General features: G+C 38.9%; 1 protein-coding gene across 1 annotated transcript in view; it reads right to left on the minus strand.

The window, feature by feature from the left end:
- Positions 1-836: 836 nt before the first annotated feature.
- The window catches only part of LOC140310003 (uncharacterized), a 36,126-nt gene continuing 10,931 nt past the window's right edge, over positions 837-26,031 (minus strand). The window contains exons 2-16 of the mRNA XM_072388102.1: positions 13,422-13,477; positions 13,116-13,228; positions 12,134-12,208; positions 6,504-6,647; positions 6,197-6,274; positions 5,629-5,780; positions 5,408-5,462; positions 5,033-5,107; positions 4,770-4,878; positions 4,122-4,646; positions 3,271-3,723; positions 3,068-3,166; positions 2,832-2,965; positions 1,936-1,987; positions 837-1,821 (exon numbers count right to left, since the gene is read on the minus strand). Coding sequence (XP_072244203.1) covers positions 1,685-1,821; positions 1,936-1,987; positions 2,832-2,965; positions 3,068-3,166; positions 3,271-3,723; positions 4,122-4,646; positions 4,770-4,878; positions 5,033-5,107; positions 5,408-5,462; positions 5,629-5,780; positions 6,197-6,274; positions 6,504-6,647; positions 12,134-12,208; positions 13,116-13,228; positions 13,422-13,477 — 2,257 coding nt within the window. The 3' untranslated portion in view covers positions 837-1,684. The remainder of the gene's footprint in view (positions 1,822-1,935; positions 1,988-2,831; positions 2,966-3,067; positions 3,167-3,270; positions 3,724-4,121; positions 4,647-4,769; positions 4,879-5,032; positions 5,108-5,407; positions 5,463-5,628; positions 5,781-6,196; positions 6,275-6,503; positions 6,648-12,133; positions 12,209-13,115; positions 13,229-13,421; positions 13,478-26,031) is intronic.

Here is a 26,031-nt window from a genome sequence, read left to right on the forward strand (position 1 = left end):
TTAATGTCATATTCGATCAATCATTATTACCTTAAGGGAAAATCCTGTTTGAGGTGTAAAAGCATTAGCAATTTTTAGCTTTAAAAATGTCAGGATATCCTGCTTCTAAAATATGTTCAACAATGAGCCTTCTCTCTGCTTGTCAAAATATTTTGCCTTTTGTCCTGAGGAATCTGTTCTGTTCAGTTAGCTCTCTTTCAAGAATGTTGTCAGCAGCAAATTGGAAAAGGCAATGTCTCCACCTATGGGTAGAAACACAATACTACAATTATTTTACTTTATGTGAGGGTCAATACAAAAGTGAAGCACAGTGAGAGCAATTAAGAGTAACTATTCAAATCTGCCAGCAATACTTCATCAACAATATCAGAACTAATAATGCTCTGTTATCACCTAAGATTAAATAAACTGTGTGCTAACTATAGTCTGAATTGTCACCACATTTTATTTAATATTTTTCATTTTCTAAATTGCCATTCAAAAGCCATTGGGGACATTTGTTGTCACCTTAAAAACAAAGTTGTTCGTTTAAAAAGACTTAATTCTCTCTCGACATTCAAACAAACCATAGCAATGCAAACATTAGCATGATGAGGCATTAGAAATGTCATGAATCAATATCAAATGTGGGTTTTAACAGCTAAAGATGAAGATAGAAAATACTGTTTGGTTGTTGAAAACTGCAAAAGTAAAGAATAAAGCTGGAGAGGAACATTTTAGGCAGCTTAACTTTGTAGATGTATGTATTTGCAAGTCGGGAGTAAATACAAAAAAACAGATGCCGTGAAACAAGCAGAGAACATAGATACATACAAACCAAGAATAGAAAAAGAGACAATTGTTGATGCCATTTATACAATCTTATATACATTGTAGAGTATTATGACATAACAGATCATTAAAACTGGAGGATTTGAAGGACACCAAGCAGGATGTTCATATCATCTGTGTGGTGACAAGATGTATTAATTTGTTAAAAAAGTAGTAAAATTAAGACAAAATGTATGGAATGACATTACCATAGGAACAAAATACACCCCATCCAAAATAAAGAATTTTACAGGTGTCAAGTACATCATCATGTTCTTCTGCTTTTTTCATCAGTTGTTATGCTCCTGTTCTGGTTCAGGTAATTAAACCATGCTGTGAGACCGTCAGTAATGAATACAGTGCTACAAAATAATGCAGGATATACACAAAGATGATTATAAGATGATATCTGGTACATGGATACAAATGGTGAGCAAAGGAATGTGAGTTCTATGTGTGGATCAAAAAGAAGACTATAAACTTAAAAAATGTTTGTGTTACTTAGAAGAGGAGCAAGTTTATGATCATTGCTGTTGTGAAGTCATCTCTCCCACCAACATTTCCACAGTATTTCAAAAGAAATAAGTTATTTTGGTCCAGGAAAAAAGGTCTTTGCTTTTTCATGTATTAAAATGAGGCTCTGTAATTTCTGCATACTTGTGTTTTCCACAAAAACATCAAAATAGAGAGCCAAACTTTTTTTCTTTTACGCTTTCTACAAAACAGAGTCACATCTTCCTTTATTCTTCCTACAGAACAGAGTATAAAGTTTCAGTGGGAGGATTAAGGTAAAAACACGCAGAAACGGGAAGAGAGAAGGTGTCCCTGAGTGTGCCTATGTGTGTGTGTCTAAGTATAGTGTATCTCTGCCTGCCTATATGGTCTCCACATAATTGGCAGGGAATAAGCCTTGACGGCCGTCTTTGCTCCACCCCCTCCACCAGGCTTTGTCCACTGTCTCAACGTCCCTGATGATGTCACCTGGTTCAAAGGAGATCTCAGATTCGTCCTCTGTGGGAACCGCAAGATAACATGGTGAAGACCAGATAATCACAGTGTAATTATTGCAAATGAAGGTACTTCATGTGCACATGTGAGGTAATTATCCTCTAAACGGCAGCTTACCTGCTTGGTAGTCATACAGAGCACGGACACACATATGCCGCTCAGCTGAATCCTAAAGTGGGGAGGAAAATAGAGTCAAAGAAAAGTCATAATCATCAAATGTAACACTTCTTGTTCAACTGAAGTAAACAGGACAAAATTCAAGGAAAATCACATAATTTCAAGAGCACTTTCTCGTGTGTACTATTTCAATTTGTTTCCCCTGTGTGTCTTTCCCATTGTCACCATGCCACATGAAATGGCTGAAACCATCTGTATTAGTTGTGTGAAGTACCAGTAACAGTCCAGTGTACCAGTACCAGTGTAGTCAACACAAATAAATCATTTAACAGTCCTCTTTGCCACAAAACTTACTTGTCAAGAAACTGCATTATTGACCAAAATGTTTTATGCTTCTTCCCCATTCATCTTAAATTATTTCATTTCACATCCTAAATACTGTACACTGTCCTGGTACAGTTACTGCAAAGAACTGCCATAAAAAATAAATAAATAAATAAATAAATAATTGTTTAAAACTCTCAAAAGAAATTCCCCATATACGCCTGTCTGAGACAAGCTAACATAGAATGATAAGAAGCCTGTTATTTGGGGGTGAGTTCCCCTTTAAGCATAAGGTCATCATGTAAAACCTTGTTGGTTGTAGAATTTTGTAGGATTTGTTGATAATATAAAAAAATATTAAATAACACATGCGCTTTAAAGTATTCCCTACCAGTCAGACGTGAATAAATGAAAACAACTAAAACTTCTTTTGACTGGATTTTTTCTTTTCAAAATAAGGACTCATTTTTATTCACTCTACTAATGAAAGGGATGTTTAAGGACCCTTCCAAAGTCTTTACTCATAAACAGCTTTTATCTAAGGTTACAGTATATGTTTGTAGAAGGAGCACCTCCTGTCCATTTTCTGAGATGTTCTGCTCCCTGTCCTCAATGATGTCATCCTCTTCTGCAGTGGCGTGAACACTGTGGCACACAGCGAACTCAGATGTGCTGCACTCTGTGTCAGATGGACTCAGAGATCTCACTGAGGAAAACCAGCAAAAAGTTAAAAAAAAAAGTATTTATATCGGTTCTACCTGTAAATGAAACAGATATCATCATTACATAAACTGATTTGTTACCAAACCTGTGCCATTTATTTCCTCTGTGACGTCTCCATTTGTGATGCCATTAGATGACAGGACCACTGTTTCATCTTTGATGTTTTGATAAACTGGTTCGGCATCTGAAATAATGACTTTATTATGCTTCATCAAATGTAATCTTTTAGAAATCTGCAGCATTTAGAAAAACTGTCCAGGTAACAGGATGCAAGAACACAGTGGCTACCTGTGATTAATGATTTCTCCACTGAGAACTCAGCTGGCTCAGGAAGGAGCTGAATGTCACTCGACTGGTTTTTCTCCTCTGCATCATCCTCTGCCTCCTCTTCATCCTGTGCTGTATCTGCTGGTTCCTCTAAAGACGCAGGCTCCTTTTCCTTTTGTGATACCTCCACCTCCTCCTCCTTGTCCTCCTTCTCATGCTCCTCCTTTTCGTCCCTCTTCACTTCCTCCTCCCTTTCCTCCTCCTCTACCTCCTCTGTCTCAGTCTGCGCTGGTTCGGTGGCAGCAACACGCATCTCCGATTGCCTTTCAGTCTTATCTTCCTTGTGTTCCTTCCCATCCTCTTCTTCATGTTCCTCCACATCCTCTTCTTCATCCTCCTCCACCAGTACTGCCTGTACTTTGTAGCCAATGTCTGAGACCAGCTCAGTCTGCACATATTCTGCTGTGTTGAGATCTGTCGATTGGAAAATTACATAACTGTAAAAAAACAGTCACAACTATGTATTTAATAAGCTTACTTGTCAAAGTACCCGTAGAGGTTTTTTATGTCTCTGAAAGGGTAACATGACTATGAACATGTTGTTACTTTAGAATTAAAGAAACTCCCCTTAGGAGGCTTCACATGGTCTTACATGGGACAATCTAACATGGAGAGGCTTTTGACAAATATATTTAGACCAGACTGTAGTACTGTTTTAATAAACCTGTATATGATACGAATCAAAAAGCTTACACTCCTTCATCGCTTCGCGTGACAAACACTAGTGTCTTTTCTTGTTTTTTTGCATGCACATTACTTTGTGCACACTGTATACTTGGAGGTAAACGTCAATCTTTGTTTGTGAACCATACCTGTATTAAGCTGTGGACCCTCAGAAAGAGGAGATTTTGGAACTTGTGAAGGTTCAAAGATGAAGGTTGAGTCCTCTGTCTGCGTTGGGACATTTGGAGGTGAGGTTGCCTCTGAATGCAGCTGCTCAGGGGTGCTTTTTATTAAACTGGGTGACAAAGAAGCCAAGAGAGTGGGGGATGCCGGAGGTGCAGAAGGTTCTGTGGGTGATGTAGATTTGGGCTGAGCAATAGCCTGAATTTGGTTGTTAGATTGTGGAATGCTGGGCAAGGCTGAAACTGGAGGAGCAGGGCGAAGAGGTGATGTGGGTGGTGACATGGGGGCTCTGGGCCTTTGTGGAGAGTTAATAGGGCGGAAATCAGGGCTCGTAGGTGGGGACATGGCACGGTAAATGGGGGAGGGAGGAGCCCGTGAAAAGGGAGAGACTAAGGGAGAATTGCGTGGAGAGGAAGACGCACTTTCTTCTGCTTTAGAGAAGATGAAGGCTGTATCTGTCAAGCTCCGTTGGTATCGTCTGAACGGTTTGCCTGGAGAGAAACAAAACTGTTTGCTATCACTTCAAACTCAAACTGAACATCTGCAAATCTGAATGAGCATATCTAGACCTTCAGAGGCTAAAGAGTGGTATCACTCTCAGTTAAAGCTCATACCGGTGCGGGAGGATCCGGGACTGGTGGGACTTTGTGATGATGATGATGACAGCTGCCTGAAGAACTCTCTGGGGTTCATGGAGCGTTGGGACACTAATGCTGCTGCCTCCTAGGTATCAAGAAATGCACAATAAAAAAAATATTGAAATGACCGACGGATTTCAGTTGAATAAAATCAGTGTGTTCTAATGACAAATGTATCTCCACAATGTCCTTTAAAAACTACTCATTCAATACAGCATTAAGAGATAAGAGTGACTTACTGCTGCTTTCTCTATAGACTCACTCCTTCTAAGACAAGCCCTCATGTCGTCCTCATGCTCCCGTTGCTGCTTCTCCTGTCAGCGCAAAAAAATAGCAGCAATAATATTTAGATTATTTAATCTCTTCGTTTAATTTTGGATGATCTGATTTTCCTCATGTCAAGTCAAGTAAGTCTTTCATTTCACAGTCATTTACAATAACATCTGGTATACAAGATAACATCTGGATACTCCTCATATTCAGAGAAGCCAGGAGGAGAAGTAAAAGTCTCTAATGGCTTGCTGTTTCGAGTGATGTAAACTGTAAGGGTTACATTGCTTTGAGTGTGTGACAACATACAAAGCATTTGAAAATTTAAAGATATTTAGACACACCCAACTTAATTTCTCCTTTCTGCGCAGCTCTTCCTCTTGCTCCGCCTGTTTTCTTCTGCAAAACAGAAAAATAGGTGAAACAGCAGCATATTATTGCCATCTAAAAATCAAAGCCCTAAAGACATCGCATTTACTGCCCCTGAATGTGCTCTATTCTTACAATATAAACAAAATACAACCACTAAAAGGCATTATTGTTAGGAACTAGATATTGATAGTACCTCTGCTCCTCAATCATCTGTAGTTTCTCATTCATTTTTCTGTCTCTCTCTTCTGCGTCCCTTCTCTCTTTCAGAATTCTTTCTCTTTCAAGGCGTCGTCTTTCCTCTGTTGCTCTTCTCCTCTCCTCCTCTTTCCTCGCTTCTTCTTCACGCTTACACACAAACACACACAACAGGGAAAGAATTTTTTTAAATTAAAGTTTAAAGTCAAATAGTAGTCGTCTGTATTGTCCCTTCTTCTTAAATCTACTCAGACCTCATGCAAAATATACGTGCTTTTAACTTTCAAGTCTGAAACGATGCTCATATGGTGCAACATTTAAAAAAAAAACAATTATTCAAAGGAACATGATAAATATAAAAGTACAAAGTCAACTATTTATATTGAAAGCTAAAGATGTAAATACTATAATTTTATAATTTATGTTTGAAGTTTCTTTCGAGGCTTTGTAGAATAGAAGGTTTTGTAGAATAGCTTTAAGTAAGTTTTAAAATAAAGCCTTACTTTGTAATAGGCTTAACTAAAGTACATATCCAGTCATAAAGAATTTTGAGTACTCTGACATACCTCTGCACGTGCCCAGAAGGAGTCTCTGTTTATTAGTCTCATCTCCATTGCAGCGTTAGTTTTTCTGTAGTTTGTACCCTATAGTGAAAATTGAAAAAAAAAACAGGATGGAAAGTAATAAAAGACAAATGTTGAATATATATAATAGTGAAATATTGTTATTAATTCTGCTCCTCAATCATCAGAAACACAAGTCACTTGAAAGGTATCCAGCCTAACTCTCGGCTTGAAAAAAACGTGTCACACTGTATAAATGACAGTCTCTGTCACCATCTGATGGGCAAATTAGATACTGCAGGAGACTCACCACAACCTCCTCCTTGTTTGAAGACCTAGAGCTCCTTCTCACCCACTGGGAAGGAGCATGAGCCAGGACCTTGCTGAGCTCAGCTTTTATCTTCTCCTCTGTCACATCCTCCACCTTCTCTGCACTAATAAAAGCATTGACTTCCTGAAACATGGAGGACAGGGGAAAAAACAAGAGATGGGCAACAGGTAACGTGGATGTGAATTACCCCTTGTACACTCTACTGCAGCCTCTCTTTCTTTATCTCTGTCTCTCTCACACACAAAGACATCCATCCACATGGTCCCTTGAGTGGCTTTATTTTGCTCTGACTGCAAAGTGTGAAACCTAGTTGCCAAAAAGTTGTGCAACTGCTTCAGTTGTAAGTATCGTGAGAGAAAATAAAAGAGAGTGAGAAAGAAAGAAAAGAAAAGAAAAGAAAAGAAAAAAAGAAGAGAAGAGAAGAGAAAAAGAAAAAGAAAAACCAAGGGCTTTGTGTGGGAACAGGAATGTATGTTTTTGGATGGTTATGGGTAACAAAGAGGGAGACATGGAAAATCTAAAGTAGGGACCATGGAAAGTGTGAAAAAAAGGGGTTCCTCCATGTGCCTCTTTTAACCCCTGCAAGCTGAGACTAATTTGTCAAGAGATACATTATTGAAAAAAATAAAACCCTAAGATTCAAACAGTAAAATTACACTGTGACTGTCATTATGAAATCCCAAACTTGACAAAGTACGCACAGCTAAATCTACCTTCAAAAGTGTGTCATGGTACCATACACCTACTGACTGAGTTTTTTTTTCCATACATCCAGAACAACAAGTTGCTTCCAGGCTTTTGGCTGTTTCATACGTCTTAAAGGGTTAACATGACCAGCTCAATACTGAAAGGCCATCCATCTTGTTCCACAGCTGGAACATTTAGATGTTTAACAAGTACTGAACTCATGTCTGTGAATGTATGCAGGCACTTCTATGACGGTCAAATTATTTCCCTTGGAGAGTCATTCCAGGCTTGTTGATGAAGGGCCAGGTCTGCCTGCTTCCAACTGGAAACCAGAGTTTTATCTGAGTGAGAACATTGACACTGACGCTGAGCGAAGCGTTCAGTGTGCCTTACAATACATGTTAGTATAGTATGCAATCCATATCAATCTGGCTGTCACTGCCAACTGTAGAGTTGGCCCAGGAACCACACAAGCAGTCCACAGTGTGAAGAACCCTTTGCTCACGTAAAAAGTTCACACTTTCTTCCCTGAAAATATCACACAAATAAGAATTTTCATAACACAACATGGCTTCGAAGGCAATTAAATGCAAAGCCTTTTTCCATTCTTATGCAGCAAATATTATATCAATAATTAGTTAACTCAGTTTAACTTTATTTAACAGACAAAGTGTCTCAGGTGTTTTCACTGACCGATTCCCTTTTTGTTTAGAAATGTATGCAAATCTAGAATTTGATTCAAACAGCATTTAAAAAGAAAAGAATAATTGGGAGAGAGGGAAAGAAAAGAAGGCAGGTTTCTAGAAAATGAAAGTAACAATGTTCTGGAAGATTCTACAGTTGCATAGTGACAGGTGTGAGGTGTCAAGATTTGGTATGAAAGGAGCATCTGCTAAAGACTAAGAATGGGTCACGGCTCAACACTTTGCGCCGTACTCCAGAGAATGATGAATTAGCTCAAAATATATTTTGAAAAGAACTTCGGTAATTCAACATTTACAGAGTTTTGTGAAAATATTCAGGGAGTCTAGAACAATCTTAAGTGTGCAAAGGCGATGGACAGAAACTGGTCTTGGATGCACTTGGTGGCACTCCATGAGAAATGTTCATGCTACCATAACCAACGTAACCACATGGGCACAGTACTGCCTTGTAAAACCATCTTCGCTCAACATAGTTCATTGCTGACTCCAGAGGTATGACTTGAAAGCTTATCACACAAGTAGGAAGCCATGTTTCAGCTCAGACAGAGAAAAACACAGTGGACAGATGTTCTGTGGTCAGATGAGTCCACAATTCGGGTTCTGTGTGCCAAAGATGAAAAGAGCAATCCAGACTGTTATCGTAGAAAGGTTCAAAAGCCAGCATCTGTGAACTGCATATGTGTGAAGTTACCATTTGATGCAGAGGCATATATTTGAATACTAGCATCAAGGCAACGTCGTTTCCTGGGAGTTCCAGATGACATTTTGCACACCTTACAACAGTATGGCTTCATAGAGAGAGAGTGTGTGTTTGCTCAGCTCCCAAATCATTAAAACATGTAATTAAAATTAAAAGGTGATGAAGCACAATGCTAAACGTCCCTCGCTCCTAACTATTTCTGAGATTGTTGCTGGTATCAGGTTGTAGATTGCTTATATTTTCTAAATACATTGAAGCTGGTCAGTGAAGTTGGGAAATATTTTCCTTTTTACTTGTGTCTGTTGTTCAAAGGTCCAAACACAATAACAAACTACTGGTTGAAACCTGACGCATTGAAGAAAAATATATAAATAAATACATAGACAAAATATAGCCCCATACCTCCTCCAAATCTCTCATTTCCTTCCACCAGTCATCCTGTTTCAGCCAAATTGTATTTGACAAGCTATAACAGAAGCGCTTACAAGACAATAAAAAAGCTTTTACTCAGATTTTCAGATTAAAATCAGTGAATAGAATAGATCAATGTCTACCAGCTCCCTCAAATCTTTCTACATTAGGGTCCTGGTATTGATTTGTAAACTGTTCTACTTAGAGGAATGTGCCATGCATGCTGTGGATATTTTCATGGGAGAATATCAAAATCGGATGAAGTGGGATGGCATGCAAAATAATCTTTTAAGGGTTTGTGGCATTGATGACCTGTGGCAGTGAAAACTAACTCATGGTATGAGAATATAACCTGTCTGCGAGGAGAAGAAGCCCAAGGTGATGTGACAAGATCCAAGCTCTAATTGGGCTCAACTCCACACAAACTGTCTCTCTGCTCTGGAGCCAAACTACTTCACAGTCTATCTTCTACTCAGGAGATGTTCAGGGCAGGAAGCAGTATAAGTGGATGTCGGGAAACTCAAGTTTACCCAGTTAAAAGTTGTCCCAGATAGCATGTGTCTTACTTATGATGAATGTCACGGCTAGAATTAAAGAGCATGATAGTGATTCACCTCTACATTATAGCTTTGTTTTCTTCTCATTTAAAAAAAAGAAAATGAAAACTGATATTGGACTACAAGTTGACAAAATAATAGATCGACACGAACAATAATAGATAATAGATTGATAGAAACGTTACCATGTTATACTGAACCCTAAACAGTTATGACATTTGGAGCTGTACTGAGAGCTCATTACAACAAAAACAACAGGAGTAAGATGAAAGTAATGACACAAAATGTGACTAAAGCATGAGTTTTCAAGTGTGTCTCAAATCATGAAGACAGATGAATGAGCTACGGAGCCTTAGGGGTTTGGTGCCTTGACCTGAACATGTTGCTTCACATCTTATTTATAACCCAAATCTCCTGCTCTACCTCAGGTTGTTTGAGGATATAATCAGCTAAATTCAAAGTTAAAAAAGATTCTAGGTCTTTGCATTAAACAAGATCAAGTTTACGTCCCATTTTCTCTGATCCAGATTTGCATATCGTTCACACACATACACAAGCACACAGCCTCCCTGAGCCAACCTAACTTATCTCAGTGGATATGGATAAAAAAAAACACATCCACTATATGTATGTATATATATATATATATATATATATATATATAGAGAGAGAGAGATAACTATATATATTCTTCTAAATATATCAATATCAAACTTCACACAAAAATAAATCATTTACCAAAGACACAGATCTTAAAGCATCTGAATTGATTGATTTTTTTTTACATTTATTGTCTTTTTTACTTATAAATTACAGCGGAATCCATTGGCTTAATGTCTGCTTGGAATGAGGAGCTACCATTTATATATATATATATATATATATATACTGTATATATGTAGTGTATGTATTCTATTCATATAGTATATAATATACATAAAGAATATACATTTTATACATGATCTATTTAGCCCAAAAATTAGGTAATGTATTTTCTGCTGACAGGCTAATCTACTATTTGAGTGTTAATTACATGAACATAGCTATGTCTCTACTAAAGGCACATAATCAATGAATGGAGTGTTGGATTCATTTTGATTGATTTGATATTTATCTCTGAAATACTATATCAGATATCAGTTGGAATTCATATAAATTCTTTACTCCGCATCATATCTATGAAATCACGCTATTGAGGAAGAATTGTAACAAAAAAAAAGTGGTGCAAAGACTCAAATTCCCAGTGTTCACACATCATCCCAGATAGCCGCAAAACACAAGTCTGATGCAAGCATCTTTGCTGTTTGCTTAGAACAAGGAAAAAAAAAAGAAAGAAACAGGACGGGATTCTTCTGCTATGCATCAGCTCCACAGGAGAAATTTCTGCAAATGAAATCCATGTGCATGGCTGTGATGTGTGTTGTAAAAGCTTTGAATCAGCTTTGACTGAGCTGAGTAATGGAGAATTAAGAATTTTTACAGTTTAAGCACAGATAATAACTGAAGTAACAACAATATGTTGTTCCCTATGCCCTGTTCCATAGTTTTTATGGCGAGGCAAGTTATAATTTACAGCAGTGACCACAGTTTATTGACGTTGTTGTGACACAGGTCCAGCTGTTACATACTTGTGTATTTGCTAAGGTTAGAGGTCACATTTCTCCCAAAGTTCAAAGAAGAGGGGGAGTTTTTCCTCCAATCTCTTCCAGGTCCACCATCTAATCATTTCTCTAAAGTCTTGATATCCCACCTGAAAATTTAAAGAGGCCCATAAGTTCTCCCATGCACTGCCTCACAGGGAGGTTAGTGGGTTTTCAGACAGTGGCTTGCAAAATCCCAGACTTTTGCAGTAAAAAAAAACAAAAAAAAACAAGAAACATTCCACAGATGCCTCTACTGTTGATGGGGTGATGCTTTTACATGGAAACTAGTAAACCTAGGGGACAGTCTAAGGCTCCTACTTGGACTGAAACACTAAATAAACACCGTTTTAGGAGAACAGATGGTGAACTGAAAACTACCAGCTAACAAGATGAAGAACAGATTTTCATATTAGCTTTTATAAAGAAGACGCCACATGAGTTAGTCAGGTGACTTTGGTTTGCGCCACAAAAAACTGAGCTTTCAGTTCCAAACTTATCAGTCTCTCCCTGGTGGAGGCAGACAGACCAAGCACAGACAGGACCAGCCCACCAATAGAAGGAGGAAGGGGCCTGAAAACAGGAAACTCAGAAAACAATACTAAATAAACTACTGGGTGTAAATATAGAGTTTGGAGAACAAAGTTTGGAGTCACAGAGAAAACCAAATACGACAGGACATTTATAAGTAGAAGGAATTTGTGAAGAGAAGAAGCAGCAAGAAAACAATGTTTAAAATATTTCACTTTTGCAGGTGACCCACCACAATGCAAAAGACTCACATTATCATTAAGGTTCAGCATTACAGCCAAGCAAAGAGAAAGAGTGAATAGTAAATAAAATGTGCATCACCACTTTTCCAATATGGATGTCAGTCATGAGTTATCAATCACATCTGGATACACTATACCTTGAAGAAATTTTTGATAGCTGGAAGGTGGCTAGCACATTCTGTCCTTCGGTAGTCATCCACGTTTTGGCCGACCTGCAGACAAACAGGATGGATACACTTACATTCATATCATAACCCTGAGCGGACTAAAAAAAGACCAGGGGAAACAGGCTGAGGGACAATGGGATTCAAAAAGTTGTCAGGTAATGATGTGAGGCTAACATGTAGGGTCTTTTGTTCTCTTGAGTGTGTGGTTATGGTTGTCTATTGACATGGCAAATGATTTAAAAAGAATATCCAATTCTTTATCTTCCAAAATTGTTGTATTGTAGACAACACTAACATCAAAGACTGCAGATTTCAAACAAGTCTTCTTTTTTCAAGGACTAATCAGCCCAGTAAATATAGCTTGACTTTCACCACAAGATTCTTGCAGTTGGTGATCTTAAAAAGCATATTTGTACAATCAGAAAACGACTCCACAACTTCATTGTCCTTTAGACCAGGACAAATACTTTGATGTATAATGAGGCCATTAGAGCAAAACTACACTTTGTCAGGGATCACACACGATATGCATGGAACAATGTACATAATATTCGACAAACCAAATATGTCTACACTTTTTTTTGGATAAGTTCTACACATTTTCATACTAACTATGAAGCATGATAATGGACGTTTTATGGTTTTGGGTTGCTTCTCTGAGGATCTGGGAGCAACTATGAATTCTGCTTTAACTGGAACATAGACTTTTTTCTAGTGTTTTCTCCAGAGACCTTATCTCAGTGTACAGATAACATATAAGATTTAAGACACATTTTCATGGAACTGAATCGAAAGAAATGATAGTCTGTGAGTGGTTTAGTGTGTTCCTGCAGTTCTCCTACACAACACTACACTATGCAAAGTATGCACGTGTGTTTCTTTCATTTGAGCTGAAGTACATTTTATGATACACTAGGTAATATTGAACCACATGAGTCTGTCTGCCACTCACCCAGGTGATCATAGCAATCTGAGGGGCTCCTGCCTCTGCACTTGCCACTTTACACAGTCCATATTGAGGCTTTGACGTGTGAAACTTCTCTGCCAGCTCTGCCACACCACCCGCTGTTGTAAAAGTTGGAATTTGGAGAAGACTGATAAGCAATAATGCTGCATTTTTTTTATAGCAAACTGTTAGAACATTGAAATGTAGTTTGTTGTCTTAACACACAAGGACAAGCCGATGAGGAAGCAAACAAAATGTATATTTCTGTGAACTTGGGTATTCTTTTCTGACAAGCATGACAGTCAACTTTACCTCCAGAATCAGCCAGTTTCAGCTTATTGGAGACCCCCTCATATGTAAATAATGCCCTGTGAACAAACAGGTACACATTGATTAGTGACAGAGAATGTCGACCAGAGACATAACAGACACATTTCTAATAATGATTTGACTTGATTGAGTGGATTACTCTGGAATATGCAACTTGGATGTCCAAGTGAAAGCACTTCCAAACTTTTTATATTGAAACTTGAGCATACAGTCAGCTGGATATTCCATGTGTTCAGCCTTCCATTGTGTGCCCGGAACACGTAGTGATAAACATAAGCACAAGCAGATGTTCTACTGCATGTACCAGTACTCTGGCTAAAACATAGCAAGCTTCCTGTGCTGCAGTGTGAAGTATCATTACAATGATTTTTATTTTTTCCTGTCTATCTCTCTTCCTGCTCTTATTTTCTAGTGCCTCTATAGTACATCTGAAACTAAAACAGGAAGGTGCACTGCAACACAATAACCAGCTTTCACACTGTCTTCACATTGCCTCACACACAGATAGCTACTGAATGTGAAACAAATGCAATCGGTGCTGCTTACAGCTATTAGATGTCTTTGCATTTTGCAGGTGAAAACCTGTCCTACCACACCCTTAAGTCTGTCGACTGTCGCTGAGGCAACTCAACAAATCATGATGTGTTTCCATGAGACCACAAAGCTACAACTCTGTTGCTCAGTAAAGAGCACAGTGACTGATTTGTTGCGTTGCACATTTCTCATGACAGTAAAGTGGGATGAAGAAAGACTAGCAAAATAAAGTGCAAACAGGACTCTTCACTTGGTATAAATCAATGGTTCAAGACTAAAAATTATATATCTGCACCACTACTGTGCTTCTGATATCATCCCAATTGATATGTGTGTCTGAGCCGCAACACTTAAAATGTAAAAAGTAACTTTACAAGGTGGCCTGCAGAGAGGCGAATTGTGAAAATCATTATTCAGCTTTGCTCGTATGTCTGTGTGTTAGTGCAAGTATGTGCATGTGTCTTTGGCTGAAGGTGGGTAGGTGTAAATCTTTCTCTGTAGGACTGTGTCAATAACATCTGGAGCTGGGTAGCAAGAGGCCATGAGCAGTTATTACAATAGGCTAAAGGTGAATGGTCCATGTTTGTGAGTGGATGTGTACAAAGAGTGAGAAGAGAAGAAGTCTCTGTCTGAAATATTTTGGTTGATACATAAAGTACAGAAAACAACAGCATATAGGCTGAAGACAGGCAAGCTAGCTCAGTAAGCATCTCTGAATTACTCTGTTATTTTTTCTGATACAACAAGCCTGTCTTTGTTCTTTCTCCCCAAAGAACAAAGCACAAAAAAAGTCAGGCAGTATGTGAGTGTGCTGGGGACACAATAACCATATTGTGTACACTATTCAGCAAGCTGAACGCCGGTCCAGTGTGTGAGGCGGCTGGCAAGCATAACTCTTTCACTTTTTATTGTGTTGATAAGGCTGACAAGTGTTTACTGTGTCTCTATCACGTAACCAGAAAAAACATCTTAAAAACCCCTTTTTTGAAAAATAAATTGTGGAAACATTCTCCCTTAGCTTTCCAGCATTAAAGTGTTAAAGTTTTGCATTACTTAGATTATTCACACGTGTAGTCCTGGAGTAGTAACCACAGTAACTGTGCTAATAGGACATTCTCTCTAGGGTCATCACATACCTAATTACAGTAAAAGTACCATTATCTGTAAAAGTATTTGATTAGAAGTGTAAGATATGTGACTTTTGTAAAAATATGGGAGTTTTATCCTAAAAGAAATACATAAAGTAATAAAGATATATGTGCAAAAAAATGTCCCTCGTACCAGTAAAAATTCTAAATAACGTCAGAAACACTTTTATGAGGATGTGAACCAATATTCAAAATAATTAACAATTTTCTATCAACTGACTCATTAATTGACTAATTTCTTAAGCTTCACCTTATAGAGCTGAAATACTTTGTTTGTAAAAATTTAAAGGCTGACAGATAAATTCAGTGAAGTAAAAAGTATATTTCTCTCTAAAATATAATGGGAAAAAGTAGAAGGAGGGAGGAAAAGAAAAGTTTAAATAAAAGTACTTCATATTTCAAGTTAAATCTTGAGAAAATGTTTTATGTTACGTTTCATCAACTGCTACCAACATCCAAGGTTGAGACACCATACTGCTAACAATTTCTCCTCAAACATTCCTAAAGGCAACAATTCACAAGCAAAGGTCACCGTACCAACTGCATGTGCAAATTCTCCACCCACAGGGAACAGGCTTGCACATGAGGACACACCGTACTGTGGGACCCTCTGTTCTGCAGAGATCCCTTTTTCGGACACTTTTCTACTCAGGACTTTACTTAATCTCTGCCTTGGACTCTGTCAAGGTTGAGGGGTTTTGCAAAATCAAGTGCAGTAAGAATATCTATCAATCCATATTTCTATCATTTTAGTAATTCAGATTGCTTACTAAATCATTTGTGTGCTGTCTAAATTTAGACATCAGTAAAATCAGTAGTTTTACTTGTAGCGTGTTAATATTTCAACAGTCCTCAGCACATTAAGTTTTTTACACCTGTTAGCAAACACCTGCTCATTATCAGCTAAATGTATAAAGATTCAAAACGTTATCACTTCAAAGCTGTACAGTTTTCTCTTTCTTTATCATCCAGAGACAATACGATCTCAGCTGCCCTTTGTTTAGGGGGGTTCTGTTTGATTCAGTCAGATGGCATCCTTGGCCAGAGAGTAGTTTTCACATTTCTTCCTCAAAAGCTTTTGTTTGATTTTGGAAGTGTGCTTTTGACTGTTAGCCAGCTGGATTACTCTTCCTCTACCAAGTCTCTGCAGAGCAGAAGTGACCTTGTCAGTCTGTATTTTGGTATTTTCACAGGAATTAATGGTGCCATCTATAACTTTATAACACCATTTTTCAGCTCTCACTTAGCCCCATATCCTCACATTCTCACCCTGTGCTTCACTATCAGGACTACGCATTCACTGTGGTAGTCCAGGAGCCTTACTTACAAAAAATGGTGAGTAAAATGCCAGCTAAAAAGCCATGTGCACACAACAGCTGAAAATGGTCAGTTCTAAAAAAAATTATTAGATTTATGAAACTGCTCGCAAGCACATTAACTTTCAAAATCGCCAGACCTTACACTAGGGATGGAGTGATTTTCGATCGGATCATCTATCGGCGAAGGGAGGATCGTGATCTTTCTTTCAAATAGCGATCTTTAAGGTGATCTTGAATTAATTTAATGCCATAAGATGTTAATTGTGGGCGATATTGTGGGCTGCCGAGATGCACTTGTGCTTAATCCGGCCGCAGCACCTGATCTCGCAGCGGTGGTTGGGGGTATTTTTGCGGCCTCGGAGGGGTGATGAACCCAAAAAAATCTGTGGTCTGCTTATCCTTCACAAACACACATTTTTTGCATATTGTGCAAATAGGGTGCGTTAGGTCTTTTGGCTCACCATTGACATCCAGGGAAAACCTGATATATGCCCAAATAGCTGATTTAGCATTCCCTTTTGGCAATAAATTGCTGTTGGCCATGTCAGCACCAGGCAAGGTTTTTTTTTTTGTGTGTGTGTTTTTAGCTGACATAACTGCACCCGTCCTCTCAAGCAATTGGATCCAATCCGCCAATCGATGATCTGAAGACAGGGACGATTTCACATCCCTACACTGCACACACCCACATTTATTTATAAATGGTCAGTGCAAAGCAAAGGCTGCTGATTGGATGCACTTTACAGTGAGAGGAAGACAAAGAAATGAATGTACCTGACACGGAAACTGAAAAGCTCATGAGCCTGGAAATCTTTCTGGTCCCTGAACACTTGTTGAACAACTCAATGAGCACCACTGAATCTATCATGCAGTATTAGGTGCAAGTGTTACCACATTATTTTCATGTTTACAGCAATTACTATGATTGCTTTACTCAGTGTAAAGCAATCAGTGGAATCCCGCTCTCCTTTATCAGGGGAGCTTGAAGGATGAAGCAATTTACTTAAATAGGTTTTGTTAAATGAATCATGATTTGAACTAATAATGAGGATAAGGTGCATAATGACTGTGAATCATTGTGTCCAGGTGCTGATGATGCAAAAGAAATATATGCAAATTCCCAGTGTTAGAATATATCATTGAAAGGCTATCAGGACTTTGTTCAGTTGTTGAATGTATGCAAGTGATGAAAATTTCATTAGTCCACGTGGCTGAATTTAAAAGGATTCAGTTTATTGTCACTTAATATCAGGGTAAAGATAGCCTAGCCAAACAGTCCTGAATCATCCCACCTGCCACAGTTTTTATTTCAACAGATTCAGCCTTTAAATCTGACCATGTACCATTCAGCACTCTCTGCCACTCCTCAGCATTCAGGGCGAAGAAAGTACGATGATAAAACAGCACTACTGAAATGTTAAGACAAATTTGTCATTTCAGTGCGCTTCAACCTTATATCCTAAATGCAAGCACAAATGTTTATTACACGTTTATCATGACGAGGATTTGTAACGTGCAATATGAAACAATAAATCAAAAGTGTCAAGCTCTCATTTAAGTTCTACAGTCAGACTTCTGTTTATTACCTATAACTTTATTCCAGTTTTAGAATGAGAAATAGTTTCAGCTTCTTAAGGCCACAATTTGTCTACACACAATAATTACAAATAAAGCCCTTTAAGGTTTCCACTGGACCTCATCTCAGACGTTTTAACAGCTGGCCAAAAATTCTTTTAACACCAAAGTTCAATGCATAGTCTGCGTCTGACTTTTTAGAACTGGATGTGCAGGTGACACGCTGTCAATAATGTCATTCAGGCTGACACTGCAACTCTGCTTGTTTTAACCATGGTTTGTTCTATACCTGCTTATTTCTGCTGCTATGGTGTTTCCACATTTTTAAGTGCTCTTTAGTCCTTTCTTCTTCCATATTTTTTTAATCATTGGATAATTCTTCTCCATGTGAAGCCATAATGCAGAAACCCAATTCAACACAGGCCACAGGCAGAAAAAGAGAAAGTTCTTGGGTTTCTTGGGTAATCTTAAAATCATGTTTATTCTATCTTGTGTCAGTGACATGGGGCTGTATTTGGTAAATGGATCCTAAATTTTCTTGTTACTGACACGAAATTAGGGGATTATCTGCAAAAAAGGTCCAACAAATACTCACAATTGTGCGTATTGCATTCTTCTGAAGCTGCCATTTTAAAGCTTATGTCTTCACCTGTGATAAACTACTGAATGATTATTCTGGATATGTCACGTGTGCAGCAGTGTGATGATAATGTGATAATAGAAATACAGTTTGCAAAACAAAAAGGAAAGTTTCAGGCACACACTGTCAGCATTAGTCATTGTTATCTTTAGAGGCTGTTGGTACAATGTAGAGCTGCATCACTTTTGATCCATCCAGATCCTTTATCTTTTTATTTGTCTTTTCTTTCCTTTTAATTTATTCTACCATGACAGATATTTGCAGTTTCACAATGCTCCTATCCTGTAAAACTGTCTGAGACCACAGCAGTTTTGGCCCTATTAGTTGACCTATAGTGTGTAATAAACCAAAGTCAACTTTGTTGAATGCACAACTTATTGTTACTATAAATGCTATAGTTGCATAAGCAGCTTCAGAAGTTGTAAAAGTTTCCCCTAACTAAAAGAGTAGATCGACCTCCCTACACAGACTGCAACAGATGGGAAAAACAGACTCTTGTGTCTCTACTCCAGCCCACCTCTAAACCCTGCCAGCTATGACTTCAGAGCAAAGAGAAGAGAAAAAAGAGAAAAGAAGAAAAGAAAGAGGCCAACATTAAGGTACTGAGGGGTGTGAAAAAGAAAACGCAACTATATCATAATCTGAAATATCAACTTTTTAAAGTAATACATGTGACAGATAGGATCTCTGCGTCATTCCCACAATCAGCCAAAGTGACGCAGTCATGAAAAAAAAAAAAGCATTCAAAGGCATCCATGCAGTTTATAAAAACAGAAATGCACCCACACAAAGACACATGCGCACACAGAGTACTGGATTCCTGAGTCAGTAACAAAAGGAATGTTTTGTTTTGAACTACCCAAACCCTTTTAATACCACCAAACACGTTACACTCTACCATATAGAGATTAACATAACAGAAGCAGATGGTTGGCTGTGCTGGAGAAGGCTTTGTCGTCACTTATCCAGGCATTCTGCTGCACCGGGCAACATTCTGTACTGTTTCAGTGTGGTAATGCTCAGGAAATACTTCTCTTGTATTGTAATTTCTAAAGAGACCTTGGGAGATTCTCTTTCACTCTACTTTCATGCAGTTTTCTTGTGATGTTCAAGGACATGCATTTGTGTTTCACCATCTAACATAAAAAGAGCAAAACAATTTTACAGGAATACATATTGGGGCCAGAGCTAGTAACCATACATTGTTAACTCCACCATCTCTTCTTTCTCCATGCATTCCTTTGGTAGGTCTCCATTATTACAACTCTAAAGTCATTAGTCTGGCCCCACAGTACATGTAATTCCATTTTCCCACTTTAAATTCTTCACCTATGGCAAAACTATAGCAATATCGCACTGTCAACTTTTCTCCCTTGACTCTACTCTCTGACAAAAAGCTTGTGTGAACTCATAGGTCATTTATTCATTCCATTGTTCCTAGCAGCAGAGATAAGACATTTCTGCTATGCACTCTGTTGCAGTATGATAATGAAGGTATGAAGAAAAAGCTAGTAAGGTTTGGGGCTATTACCAGGATTCACCACCCAAGTTAAGCCATTGAAAATTTGTCAAACATGCTATTTCAACATTGCTGTCTTCTGAATGTTTCAGATGTGCTTTAGATTCTTTCAGATTTTCACTCATTATCTATGAATTATCATACTTATATATATATATATACCTTTCCATAAAATTATTTTTCCTCTCTTAATTTTACATCATATGTTTTTTTTCCCTTCCCCTCTCAGCTCCTCAATTCTTTACTCTCCTCTCAAAGCTGACCTGGCCTCTAACATCTATTTTTAGCTAGTTTCTTAGTCTACCTCTCTGTCTGTGTTGGTGTGGGGAGCTCAGAGACATCCCCATAGCACAACACGCTCATTTCCTCTCTCCAAACATGGGCAAAATAAGTCTAGCAAGACTTGACTGCTGAAAAAGTAATCCCCCCCCCCCCGCGTGTTACTCATACAGTGTCCATGCAGCAACCCCAATGGTCTATGCATTCTTGCCAAAAGTCAGGACTACAGAGACATGTGGAGTTTTATGAGTAGGGGATCAGACATCTGAGTAAGAAAACAGTGTAAGAATGAGAAACTGATAGGGTGTTAAGGGTGTTAAAAAAAAGAAGAAGAAAACATTTGTCAGTGTTGTAGAAACTTCATGTGTTCTGCAGCATCACAGTTAACATCTTGAATGAAAACGATGCTTGATGAAAAGCACATTCTGTGTTGAAGATGACATCGCTGTTAGAAGGCATTTGTGTTTTCAATAGAGAAGGTTTTATTAGGATCTATACTGCACACGCGATTAAGCAATGAAACTATAAAATGTCAAACTAGTCTTCCACAATCTACAGTACTTAAAACAGTAGAGATTCAGTGTTTTCCTCTCTGGCCCCTCTTTAAGTGATGATGCATGGATGTCAAAATGGTGTTTATGTTACAACTTCTCATTAGTTACTGAATAGCTCACGAAGAGCTGGCCCAGATCTCAGAGAGTGTTTAAAGAATTAGAAAGCGGGGAAGATAAATGCATTAATGTCACTTGAAAAGCTGGTAATGAAATAAGAAAACAAAGAAATAGAGGGGGAACCATTAAAGATAATTTTTGAGGTTTTAGGTCCTCCTCATCACAACTAGCTGTGGAGGAATCAGTCAGGGGACCTGCATGGTGGACACTCTAATATTCACGAACCATTTAATGGGAGTTGCTGAGTGGTATATAGGACTGAACCACGGCGCCAAAACCTCATAGTATTAAAGTAAATTACTGTAAGTTTCATCATCAATATTCAGTACAGAAATGTAGTTTACAATGAAATGAATTCCACACTGTAATGTAACATTTATGCGCTTACAATGTGTAAGGAAAACAGGAGCCAAGTATAGATAACTTTAAAATTTGTTCTGACTCTTCCTTTGATGTGGGAATACTTCTTTAAACAAGTCAAATACATTCTGTAGTTCTGTGGTTTATGAAGCAGAGTGTAACACGCACCTGCTGCCATTTCTACTGAAGATAACACTTAGTAAGTACCTGTCGTGCTGAGATCACACAAAAGTACTGCTAAATTAGAAGAGTGGTACAACTAAGTATATTTACTCAAATACTGCACTTAAATACAGATGTATACTTTACTTTTTTGGTTCAAATCATAATGTACGTTACTAGAATTTCCTGGCAGGATTAGTCATAAAATATTTCAAGATTACAATTTTTCACATAATTCCTGTCAAGGGAAAATCTTGACCTAGTACCTCTACCATTAGATTTAGATTTTTTTTTAAGATATTAAGAAAGAATGTTCTTCTCAAATGGTACTTGGCCACGTGATAGCATTGTTATGGCAGAGATTAGCTCACTTCTGGAAAAAAATAGACAGGCTCTGGAAAACAATTTTAAATATGTTTTTGTTTTCAATGTAACCACACTTGACAGTTAACGCTACACGGAGATCAATTATGGGCAACGTATTGGTTCTCTGGAAGACAATGCCAATGATATCGACCAGCGTTTCCAGGAACCGGAGAAAACATGCTCCACCAAACTAAGGTAGCTGACTTGGAGGGATGCAGCAGGTGCCAAAATATTCCCTTTCTGCCTTCTTCTTCCAACCCCTGGTTGATGTCTTTGGCACGGAGATCCTCAATTTGCTCTCTGAACTAGGCCCATCAGAGCCTTACAGCCAAGCCTACTCCAGGACAGAGGCCACGATCTGTCATCATTTGGTTCCATCACTTCCAAACTATTGACCTGATCCTACACAAGGCTCACAGAAGGGGTGACCTGCAAGGAGCACAAAATCCGCTTCTACAATGACTACAGCCCTGACCTGGTGAAGCACTGTGCCAAATATAAAAGTAGAGCTCTATAAGCATGGATACAAGCCAGCTCTCCTCTAACCAGCCAAGCTCTTCATCACCGTGCCTAATAGAGACAATATGTGGCTTCCGTCTGCATTGGAGGCTGCAAAGTGTGTTAAGGACTTGCACGCAGGTGTAAGCAAGTAAACTATTTAAACAATAGCTCACGACACAAACCCGTTTACCAACCTACTACAGCCATTACATATTATGTTTCTGTTTAACAGTGTTGTCCTCAAGGTATCATTTGTTTCTCTGAATCCTTGACTTAGCTACTGCTAGTTTGCTTACTGGTATGATTACACAGACTGAATAGAAAATGTTAGCATGTTAGCATGCAGGTCCAGTGATCAATGCTGGTCTAATTGAAACTGTGTGTGCATATTGCAGTCGGCTTCATGGGTTCTATTTGTAATATTTTAACGTGTGAGTTTTCTCTTAACAGTCAATCACAATATTGTTGTGGGAACAGTGTGATTGAAACTCTTGGATCAGTTAGATATGCTGATCCGAGTGCCCTGTGTTTCTACCCTCTGCAGCAACTGGAATAAGGTTTGGGGTGAGAGGAGCTGGAGGAGCTATTTCTTGCTGGAAGGATAAATTGCATTCAAATTAATGTACTTCCCAAATTCTTAGTTATTTTTCAATCTATACTTATTTATACAATCTATATCCTCTTTTTTCCACTCACTTGATAACATAACCTCTCAATTCACTTGGAACAGCAAAGTCCCTAGAATAAAGAAACACAGTCTACAAAAAACCCAGGGCCTGGGTGGGCTAGTTCTCCCCAAAGTTTTACTTTACTACTAGGCAGCGAACATCAGACCTATTGTACTACTGTTGCACTAATAATCAACCCCCACCATGGCTACAGACTGAAGAGGCCTCATGTGGTCCTTCATCTCCGATGTCCCTCTTGTGACTCTGTCACCATCTACACACTTCAATAGTTAAATACTACCTCAAGATCTGATCTCAAATGGAACTTTACACTACAGACTATACCTATTTCAGGCCTCTGTGTTTGACAAGCCCTTCTTAACCTGGAGGAATGGGAATATTGTGCCCATTAGGCATCTTTACATCAATGGTACATTTGTTTCCTTTGACCAGTTGACCAGTTATGAACAAATCAGAGATTTTGTTCATAACCACGTCTCTGGTTTCCCTGCTATCCTTCTCTGCGTTCTTAATGACACCATCCTAAAACTAATCCCTACCTTGAAGGTACCATTTCATTACTGTATAACACTTACATACCAGTCCTCAGCCTCTGAGACTCAACACACAGTCTGCGATCTTAACATAGAGATAATAGAATCTGCAGTCTGGGATCTTGCACTGAAGTGGGTTCGCTCATCTTCAATTTGCAGCTAACGTGGAGTTTTACAGTGAAGTGGTCCACAGGGTCCACTGGTCCAAATTAGCCTAACCACATCCTGAAGTACGCGGACGACACCACAGTAGTGGGCCTCATCCGGGACAACAACGAGGCGGCATACAGGGAGGAGGTGCGGCATCTGGTGGACTGGTGCAGAGGGAACAACCTGATCCTGAATGTCAACAAGACCAAGGAAATTATCGTTGACTTCAGGAAATCTAGACCCACCCACACACCCCTCCTTATCAACGACTCAGCTGTGGAGGTCGTCAGCAGCACCAAGTTCCTGGGGGTGCACATCACTGACAACCTCAGCTGGTCACCCCACATCTCCTCACTGGTGAAGAAGGGCCAGCAGCGCCTGCACTTCCTGCGTCGGATGAAGAGAGCATCCCTCCCGCCCCCCATCCTTCAGACCTTCTACAGAGGGACCATCGAGAGCCTGCTGACCAGCTACATCTCCATCTGGTCTGGGAGCTGCAGGGCCTCTGACTGGAAGTCTCTACAGAGGGTGGTGAGGACAGGGGAGAAGATCACGGGGGCTCCGCTCCCCTGCATCAAGAACATCGCGGACAGACGCTGCCTATCCCGGGCTCACCAGATCCTCTCCGACCCCACCCACCCCAACCATGGACTGTTTTCCCCCCTGGCGTCCGGCAGAAGGTTCCGCAGCATCTCCTGCAGAACGACCAGACTACTGAACAGTTTCTTCCCCCTGGCCATCAGACTGCTTAACGCCACATAACACTCCTCCACCCCTAAACACACACACAGACACTACAAAAACCACCCCCCATGGACATGGACAATACACGCACCTTAGTTAGTCTAGTTTTGTCTTCAACATGAACCTGGGGACTCCTTGGCACTTACTTTACTCTGACTGTGAAATTCTTTTCTAGTTCTCTTAAGTGCAATTGTTATAGTGCAATATTTAATGTTTCTCTTTGCAATAACTCAGTGCAATTTTTAATGTTTCTTTTGACAATTAGTGCAATATATCAATAACTTAGTGCAATATACATGAATATATATATACTTATTTACCCTGCATATAGTTAGCTCTTAGCTCTTAGTTATAGAAAACATATTTATTGTATAGGAATAAGGTCTAGCTCTGTTACACTGGTAGCCAAGTAACGACATTTCGTTGTCAAGATTCACCTTGTGTTTTTTGTGCAATGACAATAAAGGAAGTCTAAGTCTAAGTCTAAGTCTAAGTCTATATCCATCCTGGCACTGACCCAAGTACCATCTCAATCCAGTCAGTCTTGGTCATGTGTTCTGGTCTTGTCCTCCCCTTACATTGTTCTGAAAGGTTGTGTTTGACTCTCTCTCTGCCATTACATCTGCCAACATCCGCCCCTCACCACTACTTGGGCCATTTGGAGTCCCTCCCATTGGCCACTCACTACTATCACACTTTACTGAGCTTATGGCCTTCTTCACACTGTTGGTAAGATGTGCCATTATACTTCATAATACTACAAGAATTCCCGTGCCCCTTCTCTCACTCCCAATGGATAAGGAATATTCTCTATTTTATGACATTGGAAAGATATAAATACTCTGTCCGTGGGTCTATCACAAAATTCTCTAAAATCCGGTAGCCCCTTTTAGATCATGTCAAGTCCCTTCAGCTAGAACTGTCCCTAATGGTTAAGCAACCTAAGCCTTGCACCACCTGGCCACATTCTACTTTCCCCATACTAGCAGCACACAGCACAACATTTTCACATTAATTTTCAATTTCTTTTTAATTCTTTCAATTTCTCTTTGTGCATGTAGACATGCACAATTATATGTACCATCTGCGTAATGTCAGCACTGCCTCTGTCAACATTTACCTTTGTTTGTCCTGCTTCTATTATTATTAATAAATTTTGGTTTTGTCATTTTTTTTTCTTTTTTGAAGGGGTGGGAAGGGAGGTTGTTTTTATATGACTGCCTTTGTCACAACTTCATGCTACTAAACAAATATGTGTTCCATATACATGAGGACGTATATATTGTTGTACTAGAAAATGTCTCAAATAAATTATACATAAAATACATAATACATACATATAAATACATATATATATTTTTTTCTTCCAATACTGATAGAAAAGAAGAAAAAACATACTTTC

This window comes from Leuresthes tenuis, unplaced genomic scaffold, assembly GCF_036924035.1.
Source record: "Leuresthes tenuis unplaced genomic scaffold, fLeuTen1.0.hap1 SCAF_6, whole genome shotgun sequence".
Taxonomy (NCBI): Eukaryota; Metazoa; Chordata; class Actinopteri; order Atheriniformes; family Atherinopsidae; genus Leuresthes; species Leuresthes tenuis.